This window comes from Podarcis filfolensis (assembly GCF_964270895.1).
Source record: "Podarcis filfolensis genome assembly, chromosome: 1".
In the NCBI taxonomy this organism is placed as follows: Eukaryota; Metazoa; Chordata; class Lepidosauria; order Squamata; family Lacertidae; genus Podarcis; species Podarcis filfolensis.
Genome location: NC_139604.1, coordinates 96,177,125 through 96,189,710, shown reverse-complemented (window position 1 = coordinate 96,189,710; position 12,586 = coordinate 96,177,125). Strand labels below are relative to the sequence as shown.

At 45.9% G+C, this 12,586-nt stretch overlaps 1 protein-coding gene across 11 annotated transcripts; it reads left to right on the top strand.

The window, feature by feature from the left end:
• The first annotated feature begins 2,364 nt into the window (after positions 1–2,364).
• Positions 2,365–11,562, top strand: GREM1 (gremlin 1, DAN family BMP antagonist). Of its 11 annotated transcripts, none has more exons than XM_083620808.1 (3): positions 3,891–4,003; positions 7,164–7,276; positions 8,365–11,562. In XM_083620808.1, exon 3 carries the CDS (start codon positions 8,366–8,368, stop codon positions 8,927–8,929), a length of 564 nt encoding a protein of 187 aa, XP_083476934.1. In that variant the 5' UTR covers positions 3,891–4,003; positions 7,164–7,276; position 8,365; the 3' UTR covers positions 8,930–11,562. The 11 variants fall into 11 exon arrangements, with proteins under 11 accessions (XP_083476930.1, XP_083476927.1, XP_083476934.1 ...); XM_083620805.1 differs by lacking the exon at positions 3,891–4,003 and adding an exon at positions 4,039–5,608; XM_083620804.1 differs by lacking the exons at positions 3,891–4,003; positions 7,164–7,276 and adding an exon at positions 2,365–2,758.
• The last annotated feature ends 1,024 nt before the right edge of the window (positions 11,563–12,586 follow it).

Here is a 12,586-nt window from a genome sequence, read left to right as displayed (position 1 = left end):
TAAAAGAGTAGGACTCAAATTCCCACTTGCTCATGACACTCACTGGGTGACCCTGGACCAATCACAGTCTCTCAGCCGAACCTACCTCACAAGGTTGTTGTGAGGATAAAGTGGGAAGGGGGAGAAGCATGTACAGTATGCTACCTTGAGTTCCTCAGAAGAATAGAATGAGTAGCTCAGTTGGTAGAGCAGGAGACTCAAACTCTGGGTTGAAAACTCAAATATTCTTACATTGCAGGGAGTTGGAGTACCTAACCCTCGTGGTCCCCTCCAACCCTACAATTCTATGATTTGTAAAAATAAAGATAAAAGCAATAATAATAATAATAAATAATTACAGTGATTTAACAAAATGGTGAGCTCCCGTTGTTCGGTCCCTGCTCCTGCCAACCTAGCAGTTCGAAAGCACGTCAAAGTGCAAGTAGATAAATAGGGTCCGCTCCAGCGGGAAGGTAAACGGCGTTTCCGTGCGCTGCTCTGGTTCGCCAGAAGCGGTTTAGTCATGCTGGCCACATGACCCGGAAGCTGTACGCCGGCTCCCTTGGCCAATAAAGCGAGACGAGCGCCGCAACCCCAGAGTTGGTCACGACTGGACCTAATGGTCAGGGGTCCCTTTACCTTACCTTTACCTACATACAATAATACGTAACATTAGTATATAAAAAGTAGGACTGGCTACACAACGCTGCAGAGTGGTCCCAACAGACACTACATAGCATTCTTTCAGCACTGAACATAGTCAGCACTGGGCTATTTTGGAGTGCCCCCCCCCAAAAAAACCCCCTTACTTCTGCAATGCTTGTTTCCCCCCCTGAGCCCGCTGATACCTGCCCCTTGTTTCTCAGTAGCCTTTGTTTTGGTTACACAACAATAATATCTCCGCGCCCGAGGTCACTTTTAATACATCTATTTCATTCTCCTTCTCCCTCCCAACACTCAGTTACCATGCCATGCCCAGTGACCATGTTCAGTCTGCCTCAAGCGAGCTGTGGCTTCTCCCTCATCCACCTTTCAAGGCCTCTCCATCCCTACTTGTTTGTGTGTGTGCCAACCTTCGGATTGCGAATACCTTCCTCTTCCGCATAGGTAGTGGCTCTAGGCTATATAAAGGCAGGTGCCCAGAGGAAGAACTGACTGTTAATATACCTGATGATAAAATATCAAGCTATACTCAAGTCATAATAATTTTTAAAAAGTGAGTAGCATATCTAAGCAATTATCACCTCAACCAGTGATTGCCTGACTTATACCCCCATCAATGATAACTGGAGAACCAGGTTATAGACAAAAGTTTCTGCCAGAGTGACGGTATGTACCAGCGGCAATTGCACATTTTCTGTGATAAGCGAACACAATCCCTGATTGAACTTTAGCAGTAAAACTTCCAGAAGAACATTCTTGTCTCCTTTTGCCAACATTAACTGGCAGACCTAAACAACTCTAACAAGAGAGTATCTGCCCCAGACATACATTTCTGGATGCAGGTGTGAAGAACTCTTGCTGATAACAGCATCAGTTTAATTTAATAGTCTACTTTCTTGTGGGGTGGCTTTTAGAGTCTCCCAATAGCAGTCATCAGGGACGCAGGTGGTGCTGTGGTGTAAATCACTGAGCCTTGGGTACCGCTCTGGCGGGAAGGTAAACGGCGTTTTCGTGCACTGCTCTAGTTTTGCCAGAAGCGGCTTACTCATGCTGGCCACATGACCAGGAAAAACTGTCTGCGGACAAACGTCAACTCCCTCAGCCAGCAAAGCGAGATGAGCGCCGCAACCCCAGAGTCGTTCGCGACTGGACTTAACTGTCAGGGGTCCTTTACCTTTTTAACAGCAGTCATCAGTGACATTAGCCTGATGTAAATCGTGGATTAATTTCTGAGCATAAATGCTTGGGACTGATTTGCATGGCTGAAATCCTAAAAACCTGGGATTATGAGGAGGAATAGGAGGAATGGGGTGGGGAACTTTCAGGTCTCTGGCTTGTGATCCTTCTGTGCACATTTACTTGCATACAAGGACCACTGTGATTATTGGAACTTAATCCAAAGTGTGTGTGGGAGGACTGCATGAATCCAAGATCTCTCAATCTTTCCTGTATCACAAAGCCTGTGGATTGATGGTCCTGCCCCGCCCTGCTGTGCGGCAATGATTTTAGACGGTCTTGTGCTAAGACTTCTTATTTTTGAAGCATCAAGCCTGGGTACCGTAGACAAGATTTTGAAAGCGAGCCAAAGCCTTTTAAAGACCTCGAGCCCAACTCCAGCAGAGGCATCAGTGTCGGGAGGAGGAACCCCCCAAGAGGGGGAGACTATCGCCCGCTGTCTTTGCCGATGGGTTCCACCCCCGCCGGTCGCGCGTCCCTCAGCCACGTGGGGATGCGGGTAGCAGCCAGCGGGTCCCTCGCCCGCCAGCGCCGGTCTGACCTGGAGGCTCAGGGAGGAGCCGGGCGTCGCTTTCTTGGAGAAAGGAGAGTTCTCCTCCCTGGCGGGAGTTGCTGGAAGCGTTTAGGGGGCGTATTGGGAGGCGGCCGCTGGCCAATGATCAGGAGCGCTGCTCTCAGCTGGCAGGCATTTAAATGGGAGACAGCGCGGTGCGCCTGCAATTCGGAAGCGGGGCCCGAGCTTTCCTTGCCTCTCCTCCCGATGGGCTCGAGGGACTGGGAGCAGAGCAGCAGCCCGAGCCCGAGCCGTCACCCCGCGCACTGAAGCGCCCCACGCCGGAAAGGAGCCGCGGAGCAGGACTCGCTCTCCGCCCACGCGCAGGTGAGGCAGCAGCGGAAAGGACCCGGGGCTTCATTGGGAGGCCTTGGGTTGCTTTACGCCGGGGTGAAGGATGGCGACTGCCGCTCTGCTCCAGGCAAGCAGGAGGCGCTGGGTTGTAGCCCCTTGGAAGCAGTAGGGTTACTCGTGGGGTAAGGGAGTAAAGTGATGAGAGCCTTGGAAACTGCCGGTCAGTGTATTCTGGGAAGAATACCGACTCTGATGGGGTAGGATAATTTAAGTTAGATTTATGCCTGGCATCGTGGATAAATTGCTTTCCTGTAATTAATCCAGGAAAGCCTGTCGAATATATGCTACAAAATACCGAAGCTCTTACCTTTCCCCGTATCTGTGTAGCGCCTGACTGGAGGGAGGGGAGCCGCTGGAATCCCCTAACTCCCACCGCACATTTTTCATCGCTGTTTTTTTTGGGGGGGGGGGCTTGGTTGGCTTTTGCCTCAAATGGAACTACTGGTAGAACCAATCCCATTTTCACACGTGATTTATAGCGCAGTTCTATGCATATTTACTTGGAAGTAAGGGCCATTAACTTAAATGGGGTTTACGTTCCAGTTAGTAAACATGGGGCTTCAGGCCGAACAAGTTCTCTCTCTGTGCACCTGAAATTCTAGTATTGACTCCATTCGTTGGGATGCCAGCTAAAAATGGGGATCCCTCAACCCTGCAGTAACACAATCTTAGCACTTGGTGTTTTCCAAGCCCGGGTTGCTCGAGGAAACCTCCTTAAAAGCTCGTCGGATTGCCAAGGAAACTCCCACGGAAAAACAAGGCCCACTCTTTACAGGGTGCCCAGGATGTGACCCAAGTCCGTCTCGTTCCCCAGTAAGCCTGTGCAGCCGCTCCCGCCTTCTCTGCGCTTCCAAAGCGACCGTAACACCCCGCGAGTCGGTATTCGCGACCGGCTCTCCTCTAAGCTTTCTTGGGCGCCCTGTGGTGCCGCTGCCTAATGGGCTAATTTAATCGAAAGGGCCGAAAATTGCTCACAGCCGCGCGGCGGCCGGGATGGGCGAAGAGGGCCGCGGAAAACTCCTTTGAAAAGGATTGGCCCCTTGCAAGGGGGCGGGCGCTGGCTGACAAAACGGGCTGGGTCGGCGCCTCAAACGGGCCCTGCTGCGCGGAGGCGCACTTAACACGCAAGCCTACTCGGAAGTAACTCCCACTGACTTCAACGGGGCTTGTCCTCCGCGGTAGCCTGTCCGCTCACTAGGGCCAGTGGGGCAATTCCAGGTGCCGGCGGAATTTGCAGGGTTGGATTTGCGCAGCCCCGACGGCAAACGGGCGCGCACCGCGGCGTTTGCTCCGGTGGCGACGGAAAGCCGTCGTTTCTCCCTTCCCGCGAGCGGCTCTTTCCCTGCCAAGGGCGGAGCCGCCGAGGGGAGGCGGGTGTCTCCTAAGACCCCGCCGCGTGACTTACTCAAAACCAAACAAAACGCTGGCGGAGGCGGCGGCCTCCTGCGCCTCCGGTCGTTGGGCCCCGCGGAGCAACCCTGGAAACGGCCTGTCTTGGGCGAGGCTGAGCTGAGGGCGCTGCCCTTGCTTGGAGGGGAGAAAGAGGCGCCACCCAGCGCGCCGCCGGCCACCCTCTGCTGCGCCTCCCGCGCGGCGGCCTTCTGGGCGGCAAGACCAGAGGGAAACGCCGGGCATCTCCGAGGGGGCGAGGCGTGGTTCTCTGTCCAGTACAGCAGCCGTCGCTAGCCTGGGGTGCTCTAGCTGTGTGGGACTACAACTCCCATCAGCTCCAACTGGCTCTGGGTTGTCAGGAGGGAGGAGTTCAGTTTAACCCTGGAGCAACACCCCAAGAAGCGTCGTGATCAGGGCCGAAGAGTAGCCCCGTTTGAGCTCGTGTCATTGACACGCTGAAACATGTAGATGTTAATGTGGGAGATAAATCCAAAAACGCATTTCCTCCCTCCCCCCGTTGTATATTCCCTCTCGTTGGTCAAACTTATTTTAAGCTTCCCATAAGAAATGCCTCAGTCTTTCCCAATCAAAGATCTATCTTCAAATACTTTGTGCTGTATGCCTTGGCTCATGCTTCTGTACTTCCGATAAGGGAAATAACTTGGTCAGTGGTCATGAATGATTGGAGTGGTAATTTCAACAGGTTCCCCACCTCTGGTTTCTAGTCTGAGGGTGAATTGAGCATTCCTTCTTGATTTGTTTGCAGGGAAGTTAGAGGATGTTGCATCAAATGTTATCCCACACTTTGCGGGATCCCCTCATTTTTCCATATCTGATTTGGGGTGCAAAGCAGGTTTGCTGTGCAAAAATTGTGTATCAGCTTAAATTGCGCAACTTGCTTGAATCTCACTGGAAGTGCCCTGACTCTGATAACAGGGCTTTTAAGCATTTGGTGAAGGCAACCTTAAAATCTGAAAAAGTCCATGCTGTAAGAAATCTCCCTGCAGTCCTGGGAGCACTTGTAATCTTCAATAAAGTCTTCCTTTAGACTGATTTAGAAACCTGGTCTTTTGATAACATTAGAATCTCTGTCTGCAATTCACAAACCACTATCCCTCAGACAGACACACTACTGTTAGATCTGAATCTGGAACCTGTGTGTTTCAGATCATAGTCTGTTCTCTGTGTCCCCCCCCCAAAAAACCCCTCATTCTTAAACTGTGAAACATGCATTTTTAGACCTCAGAAAAATGACTGGCAGCCCCTACTTGCAAGGGAACAGACACTTGGAATGCAGTTCTGGCCTTTTCATCTCTAAAAAGAAATTGCAAAGCTTCAGGACGATGCAGAAAGGAGCAACTAAACTTCATCTTTTCCTGCGAGAGGTTTAACAGTGTAGTCATATGTGTATCTGCTCACATCTACTTTCAAGTAAGTCCCATTGCTTTCAGTGGGACTTGCTTCCTGGAAAGTGTACATTGCAGTCTAAAGCTCTTTAGTTTTTTAAAAAGTAAGCAAGATGGGGGCAGGCCACAAACATATCTAAAGTAGCAAGTGGTGTGGAGTCAATTCTCTTTCAAATCACTTCAATTTGTGGCACCTAAGGAAGGTCATGTCCTTGCCTTGCATCACCATTCAGTTGCCTCCCCACTGCATTTTGTAGTTCTTCAATCATCTACTTGGAACTGAGAAGTTTTTACAACTTAGGTGGGGACGTTTTCTGACAATAATGGCTGGATTGAATATGATGTATTGTATCCAAAATGGCTCTGAAGGATTAGGGATAACCCACAGAAAATATTGGGACGAGAGGGAGGTGCCTTAGCCTTAGCACTATGACGAACACAAGCCATTGAGTTGATTTGTTAGTGAAGTGATCACTTTCACCTTTAATCTTTTATATTCATTGGTTACACAGAAGTAGTTCAAAAGCAGACAACACAGGACAGAATTTTCAATATATAATCATATATAAACACACACCAAACCTTTAAAAGAAGAGTCCTTGACTGCCAATGCTGTCTGCTATGCCAACCCAAAATATGAGCTTTGTCCTGAAGGCTTTTAGGTAATTGTTGCTAATAGCAATATTGGTGTTCTTACTCCTCATAGACCATCTCGCTTTCATTGTGATTTCCTTTAGAGCTGTGGTCTAATGATGGATTTAAAATAGAGCCTTTACTCAAAAGTGCTCAGGTTTCAGCTATTGAACTTAACAGAAGAGAGGTTGGTCTAGGTCAATACTGAGCCCTTTGAAAGCCTACACCAAAAACTTTATTCTGGAAATGGGACAAAGGTATGCAGGCTCTCCCCCCTAAAATGTGTGCTTTGCTCTGAATGTTCCTGAAATAGGAATATATTTACTGTTTCCTATTATATTTATTTACTCTAGTATTGCAAGCTAGAACTTTCAGGCAAGAACATGGACATGTTTCTTGAGCAGATTCAGTGTGTGTGTGTAAGTGTGTAATGGAATTGTTAGTCATCATTTGTATGTTTGAAATGACACTAAGTTGGAAGACTCAGCTCTTTTATACTGCCAGCATGTTCAGCTTCTATTTCTTCAACTTCCAAGTACATTGGCTTAGATTCTACACAGTAGTTATGAGGTCTCCCTCATTGAGTGTTGCTGCAAAATGATCACAGCAAACTTAAACATAATATAAGTATTTAAATAAAAATAAATCTGTTATCCAGCCCTAGAGTTAAAGAGTAGGGGAGGAAAATTCTTGGTTCTGGAAAATGCCTTGCTTCCAGAAAAGCGGGTCAGAGCTGTTGCCTTTTCCATCTGCAACTGATCAGGAGAGGCCTTTTCGTCTCTCAGCGACAGAGAGGTGGGCTCTTGTTTTCTGACTGTAAAACGAGTCCTATTGCAAATGTACAAAAGTAATATAACTGAACTAGTTCAAAAATGATGACACAGTTGTAATCCATGTTGCATGAGCGAAAGGCAGCTGCCACAACTGTTGTTTTCCTCGCTCTTCAGTCTCCTGAGTGTGCACACCCTCACTTCAGAATCTTGAGGGTGACCTGAGCGTTATGGGATGTCCTGGGGGGCTACTGTGGCAGGAAAGAATTGCCAGAAGCATGGAACTTTGTGTGAGCAGTATGCAATTCTTTTGCCTAGTTTTAGGCCCTTTGCCCTCCTTTCACTGCCGCCCTATAAGTCACAGTCCGCAGTGTTCAGTAAATCTCTGCCTCAGCAGGGACTTTTTAGGGACTACAGGTGGGAGGAGGGGAGGGAGAAAATTGGTTTCCTGAGCCTACCATCCCTTTGTCCAACTCCATGGGTACAACTCAAAAAAATAAATGATAAGTTTACAAACTGATACAACATACAATATAAATAAACAAATCAAAGAATCAGATATGATCAGTGATTATGAAGTCACAGGTTGATGAAGTGATTTTCAATATAATCATAAGAGCACACAACTAATAGAATTATATGATGGGCAGCTGGTAAAAACCTGTTCCAGCTAAGTCTTCAGAACTGCCCATGTACTCTGAAAATCCAAATCTCTTATGAGAACATAACTATCAACGAATTGCTTTGACCATCCCTTTGACAAAGCTTCTAATTACATATGGAAAACTCAGACTCATAAATGGATGCATTTCACATAGTATTCCCTGAAAGTCCTGTAACTTATTGCAATGCCTTCTACACATGCAGGATGCAGCTGTTAAGTGTCCTAACTGGTGTTGGGATATGGGCACATAACGTATTTAACCTGTTCTGTGCCAGTTTCTCTATTTTCCTGCATGCTTTTAACCTTGAAAGCCTTGCATGGTCAGGTATCCTCATGCTGGAAGGACAGTCTCTGTCCAAATACAAACCCATTTTCAGGTTTAGGTCAAGTTAGCTGATGCTGTGGCTTATATCATATACACAACATGTTCAGACAGTGGCAACTAGGAGCCAGGTTTTTCTGTTGGCAGTCTCCTGTGATAAAATTGGCCCTTGCATTTCCAGATTTTACCTGAGAGAAATTCCATACAGGTTGGAATCTCTCAAGTTGCTAGATTTGAAAGAGGAGGGATTTGCTTTACTCCCTGTCCTTTTTCTCCCACTCCTGAGAGGAAGGTTGGTATTTTCCCTAGCTTTGGGATAAGGGGTGATGTGATGCACTGTGTGCAACTTTTTAGTTGATGCCATGTGAAATAGATATATCCTTTCTCCCCAGGATGAGTCGCACAGTTTCTACAGTTGGTGTCCTCCTTCTGTGTGGACTTCTGCTACCCACCGCAGAGGGGAGCAAGAGGAACCGTGGAGCCCAGGGCGCCATCCCCCCGCCTGACAAGGATAAGCCCAATGATTCAGAACAGCCGCAGCAGCCGCCGTCGCCACCGCAGCAGCCGGGCGCCAGGATCCGTGGCAAGGACAGAATCAAGCCTCCATCTGCTGAAGAGGTGCTGGAGTCGAGCCAAGAGGCGCTGCACGTCACTGAGCGACAATACCTGAAGCGGGACTGGTGCAAGACGCATTCCCTGAAGCAAACCATCCACGAGGAAGGCTGCCACAGCCACACCATTATCAACAAGTTCTGTTACGGGCAGTGCAATTCCTTCTACATCCCCAGGCATATCCACAGAGAGGAAGGCTCCTTCCAGTCCTGCTCCTTTTGCAAACCTAAGAAACTCACCACCATGTCTGTCACACTGAACTGCCCGGAGCTTCAGCCCCCCAGGAAGAAAAAGAGGATCACGCGAGTTAAAGAATGTCGCTGTATATCCATAGACTTGGATTAGGAGGCACCGTGATGGGTGTTCCAGTTCTTGCCCTTGACTACAGACGCCCGAAACCCAATCTGTCTGAATGGGACACAAACAATAGAGAATTGCAACAAAAACAATGTATGTGTATCTGCGTGCAAGTGTGAATGCCAATACATCAATTACAAAAGCATGCATATGGAATAGCACCACTACTTGGAGTACAAGTTGTCACTAGTTCACCTGTGTGCTGGGGTTCCTGCGCTTCCATTTTCCACCAGCATCTGTGCCATTGACTTGTGTACCTGTTGCAAGTGAGAGCATTGATGTGCCCTAGGTCCAGTGTTATTTCTTAGAACAAAATGTTAACAGGGATGCGGTAGTAGACTTAAGATATGCCCCTTGTAATTAGTGTTCAATAAAGGGTGCAATTATAATTGGGAATGAATGTTCAGAAGCAGCTTTGTTTGGATCGAAAAACACAGCCACTAGCATTAGAAGACTTTTTAAAGAAGGTAATGGGCAAGAGAAGGAAAAAATGAGAAAGTACAAGAATTAAGAGCAACAAGGGAAGGCAACGTGCATATTGACTCTACTGATGCTTTGAATGTACTTTAAAAACATGTTTGAGTTAAGTAATTGTCTTGGGATGCTGCATTCTTTGACTATAACTGTAGTGTTTAATTCCATCATTAGCTTTTAGGTTTGCCATAATAATTTGTCTAAAATCTGCTAATGTATATGTGTACACATATTTTCTATCTCCATTATACTATCAGGTAATTCAGCTTAACACAGAAAGCACAATTCTACAGTGATCGTTTAGGACTTCAAATGCAATAAGCATACAAAGCTATATATTTCAGAGCTTCAATAGGAGCTGTGTGATAGATGCTGCTTAGTCTCTGGCCCAAAGGATGTACTGCCTTGCCCATTTACCTTGCATTTACCCATATTATCTTTGATTTTGGATTTGCTAAACTTTAGGTGCTGTTGGGGGATTGGATGGGCGTGTGGCAGAGTGCTCAGACTTTCCTTCAGCATTTACTGAATATAAGGACCTTTTCTTTGAACAGCTCTTGAACAGTCCATTCATGTATAAACATGTAGCAGTAATATATGATGAATATTGCCTTTTGTCAGAACAGAACAGCCTTGAGAGTGAAAAATGGTTTTTAAGTGTAAAATTCATTATGTATTACTATTACATGGTTTGTAGCTGAATTGATCTTTGACCAGTTCCCCCTATGTATGATAGGATACCACCTCTCGTGCCTCCCCTTTGCTTTATTTTTATTTACATATACAGATGTGGCCACCTCTGTTTCCATCCCCATTGTAAACCTCTGGCCTTTATTTATATTGTTGAAGCCCCTGGACAGATAGACTGGCTTTTGAAAGTATGAACACATTAACCAGCTGTCTATGCACAGTAGGCAATTTGTGGTTCATGTCACAAGGAGAGGACAGGTATTTATAGAAATGAAACACTTATTTGTCTGTAACAACGAGGAGCCTGCCAATAACGCGTCTGCTTAATAAGCAAATGTATTCATATAAGAAGCATTCTGGCTCTTGACATATCACACAGTCCTCAAATATACCATAATAAAACAACCCATATTTATAACCTAAACTACCCATTTATCATTTAACTGTATTGCTTCTTGTTCCATCTTTATAGGATAAGTCAACAACTGTTTTTCTTCTTTTTAAATGTTTCATCTTGTTTTAGAGGCTGTAGCTGTATCCTCTTGTTACTTATTCCTCTGTTAAGTTGTAGTCCCTTGCATAACAATTAGGGGATACCTCTTTCTGTAAAAACCCCCAATTCACTCGGACCTTGACAAGCATGATCATGCAAAGGCAGATGCCTGTCAGCATCCTTTCACATGCAAATATTTTTTTACTGCCTTCATCTATACCAGTAACAGATTGCAAACTTGCATATTAGCCATATCAGGATCACCCACTGCAATCTTTTTTTATAGGTATTATCATACATTTATTTCTGTGTAGATCATTTTTTAAAACCTGATTTCTGAGTTACAGGAGAAAATTTCCACTGTGTGGAATGTGAATAGTTAAGCAGAAAGATATTTAATGGTTTTGGCATTTCCATATGATCAGAGAGCTTTCCTCTACTTCTTAGAAGGTATCAAGGTTAAAACATTCCCCCTTTCTTCTGAACTCTTGGGGACTTTATGTTAATTCTTGTTTCTTTTCCTATAATTCATATACAGCTCTCACCAAGCAATATATAGTTCTGGCTTTTTAAAAGTTTTAACTTTCCATACAGCACATTTTTGAAGCAACAACTTGTAAAATAATTTAAGGTTTATAGCAAGGTGGAGTTGGTTATCTAAGAAAGAATAATAGAAGATCCCTCTTCAGAAAAATAGGCAGGTTGGTTTCATAGGCAGGTCATTTATGATTGATTTTTCAGGTTTCAAGGAAACCAAACATGTAGCTGCAAATGATTTCAAATCAAACCATATGTACTGTACTTAAATCTGACTTTTTCTTATAAAACAATGAAGAGGAACCCAAGCTGCCATGTGTTCTGAAGAATTTCACAATGCAAAAGCTGTTCAAAAACAAACAACTTTGATTTTGTAACTTGCCAACAGTTTGTTCACTTGCTATAATAAACAAGTTTTTAAAAAATATATATGTTGAATTGCAGGCTAAAATGAGATTGCAAGAGTTTTAGAACTGGATTTTCAAATGGGTAAATATGAGAGAGGCAAAAATGTCCAATTCCCATTCTTGGCATAATGGCTTTAGCTGCATCTCGCAAGACAGCCAAGAACAGTGGTAAGGATTCATCCAGCCACCACAAGGAAGGGAATAGGATTATGCTACAAGTCGGACAAGCAGTAGAATAGTTGGGGAAAGTGTAGAATAAGATTCCTGTACATACTTTCCTAACTTGGTATGCAATTAAGGTAAAACAAAAGTATCCTCCTGGGGCTCTTCAGATTCCTACATGGTCCATATCCCAAGCCCAATTTCCTCTTGCCTAACATGCTGGGAACAGATGGGAGGAAGAGGGAGGTTACTTGAGTACAACAGCAGGTTTCTTTTTAGCCTTGTGGGTGTTTATGAATTGGGACAACACCTTTCACAAAACCGCACCAGCTGCTGCAAGGGAATCCTCTGTCTGCAATGAAGCCCCTTGACCATGCCATGGGAGATTTCTGGGAACTGCAGCTACTGGGAGCTCGTAAAGCTCTTATCAGCAGTGATGCAGCGGTGAATTCTAAACTGCAGACATGCTTCGTGACATCTCCTAAGACTATGCAACGATGTCATGAACTGGTTGGACACAGAGGAATGGTGGCAGGAACCAGCTGGGGAGCCGCATGGGGAAGAAGGCTCAGAGCCTGTGGATTGGTGGTGGGACAACAATGAGTGCTCAGAGGGAGAAGCCTGGGAGGTGTCAGAAGCTGAAGAGGGAACAGGGCTTAATGAGCAGGGAGAGTCTGTGACAGAGCAGTCCAGAGGCAGAAGCTGAAGCAGGAGAGGAGGGAGTCCAAGAGGCAGAGATGAGTCTGGCTGGGGCAGAGTCACAGGTGTTTCCCACCTCCTGCTGTGACCAGCTCCCCTCCCCTCTGGTCTCCCAGAACTCTGGTTTCCCATGAACTGGCCAGAGAAGTTAGTTTTGTGCAGGAGCAATCTCAAGATTGCTTG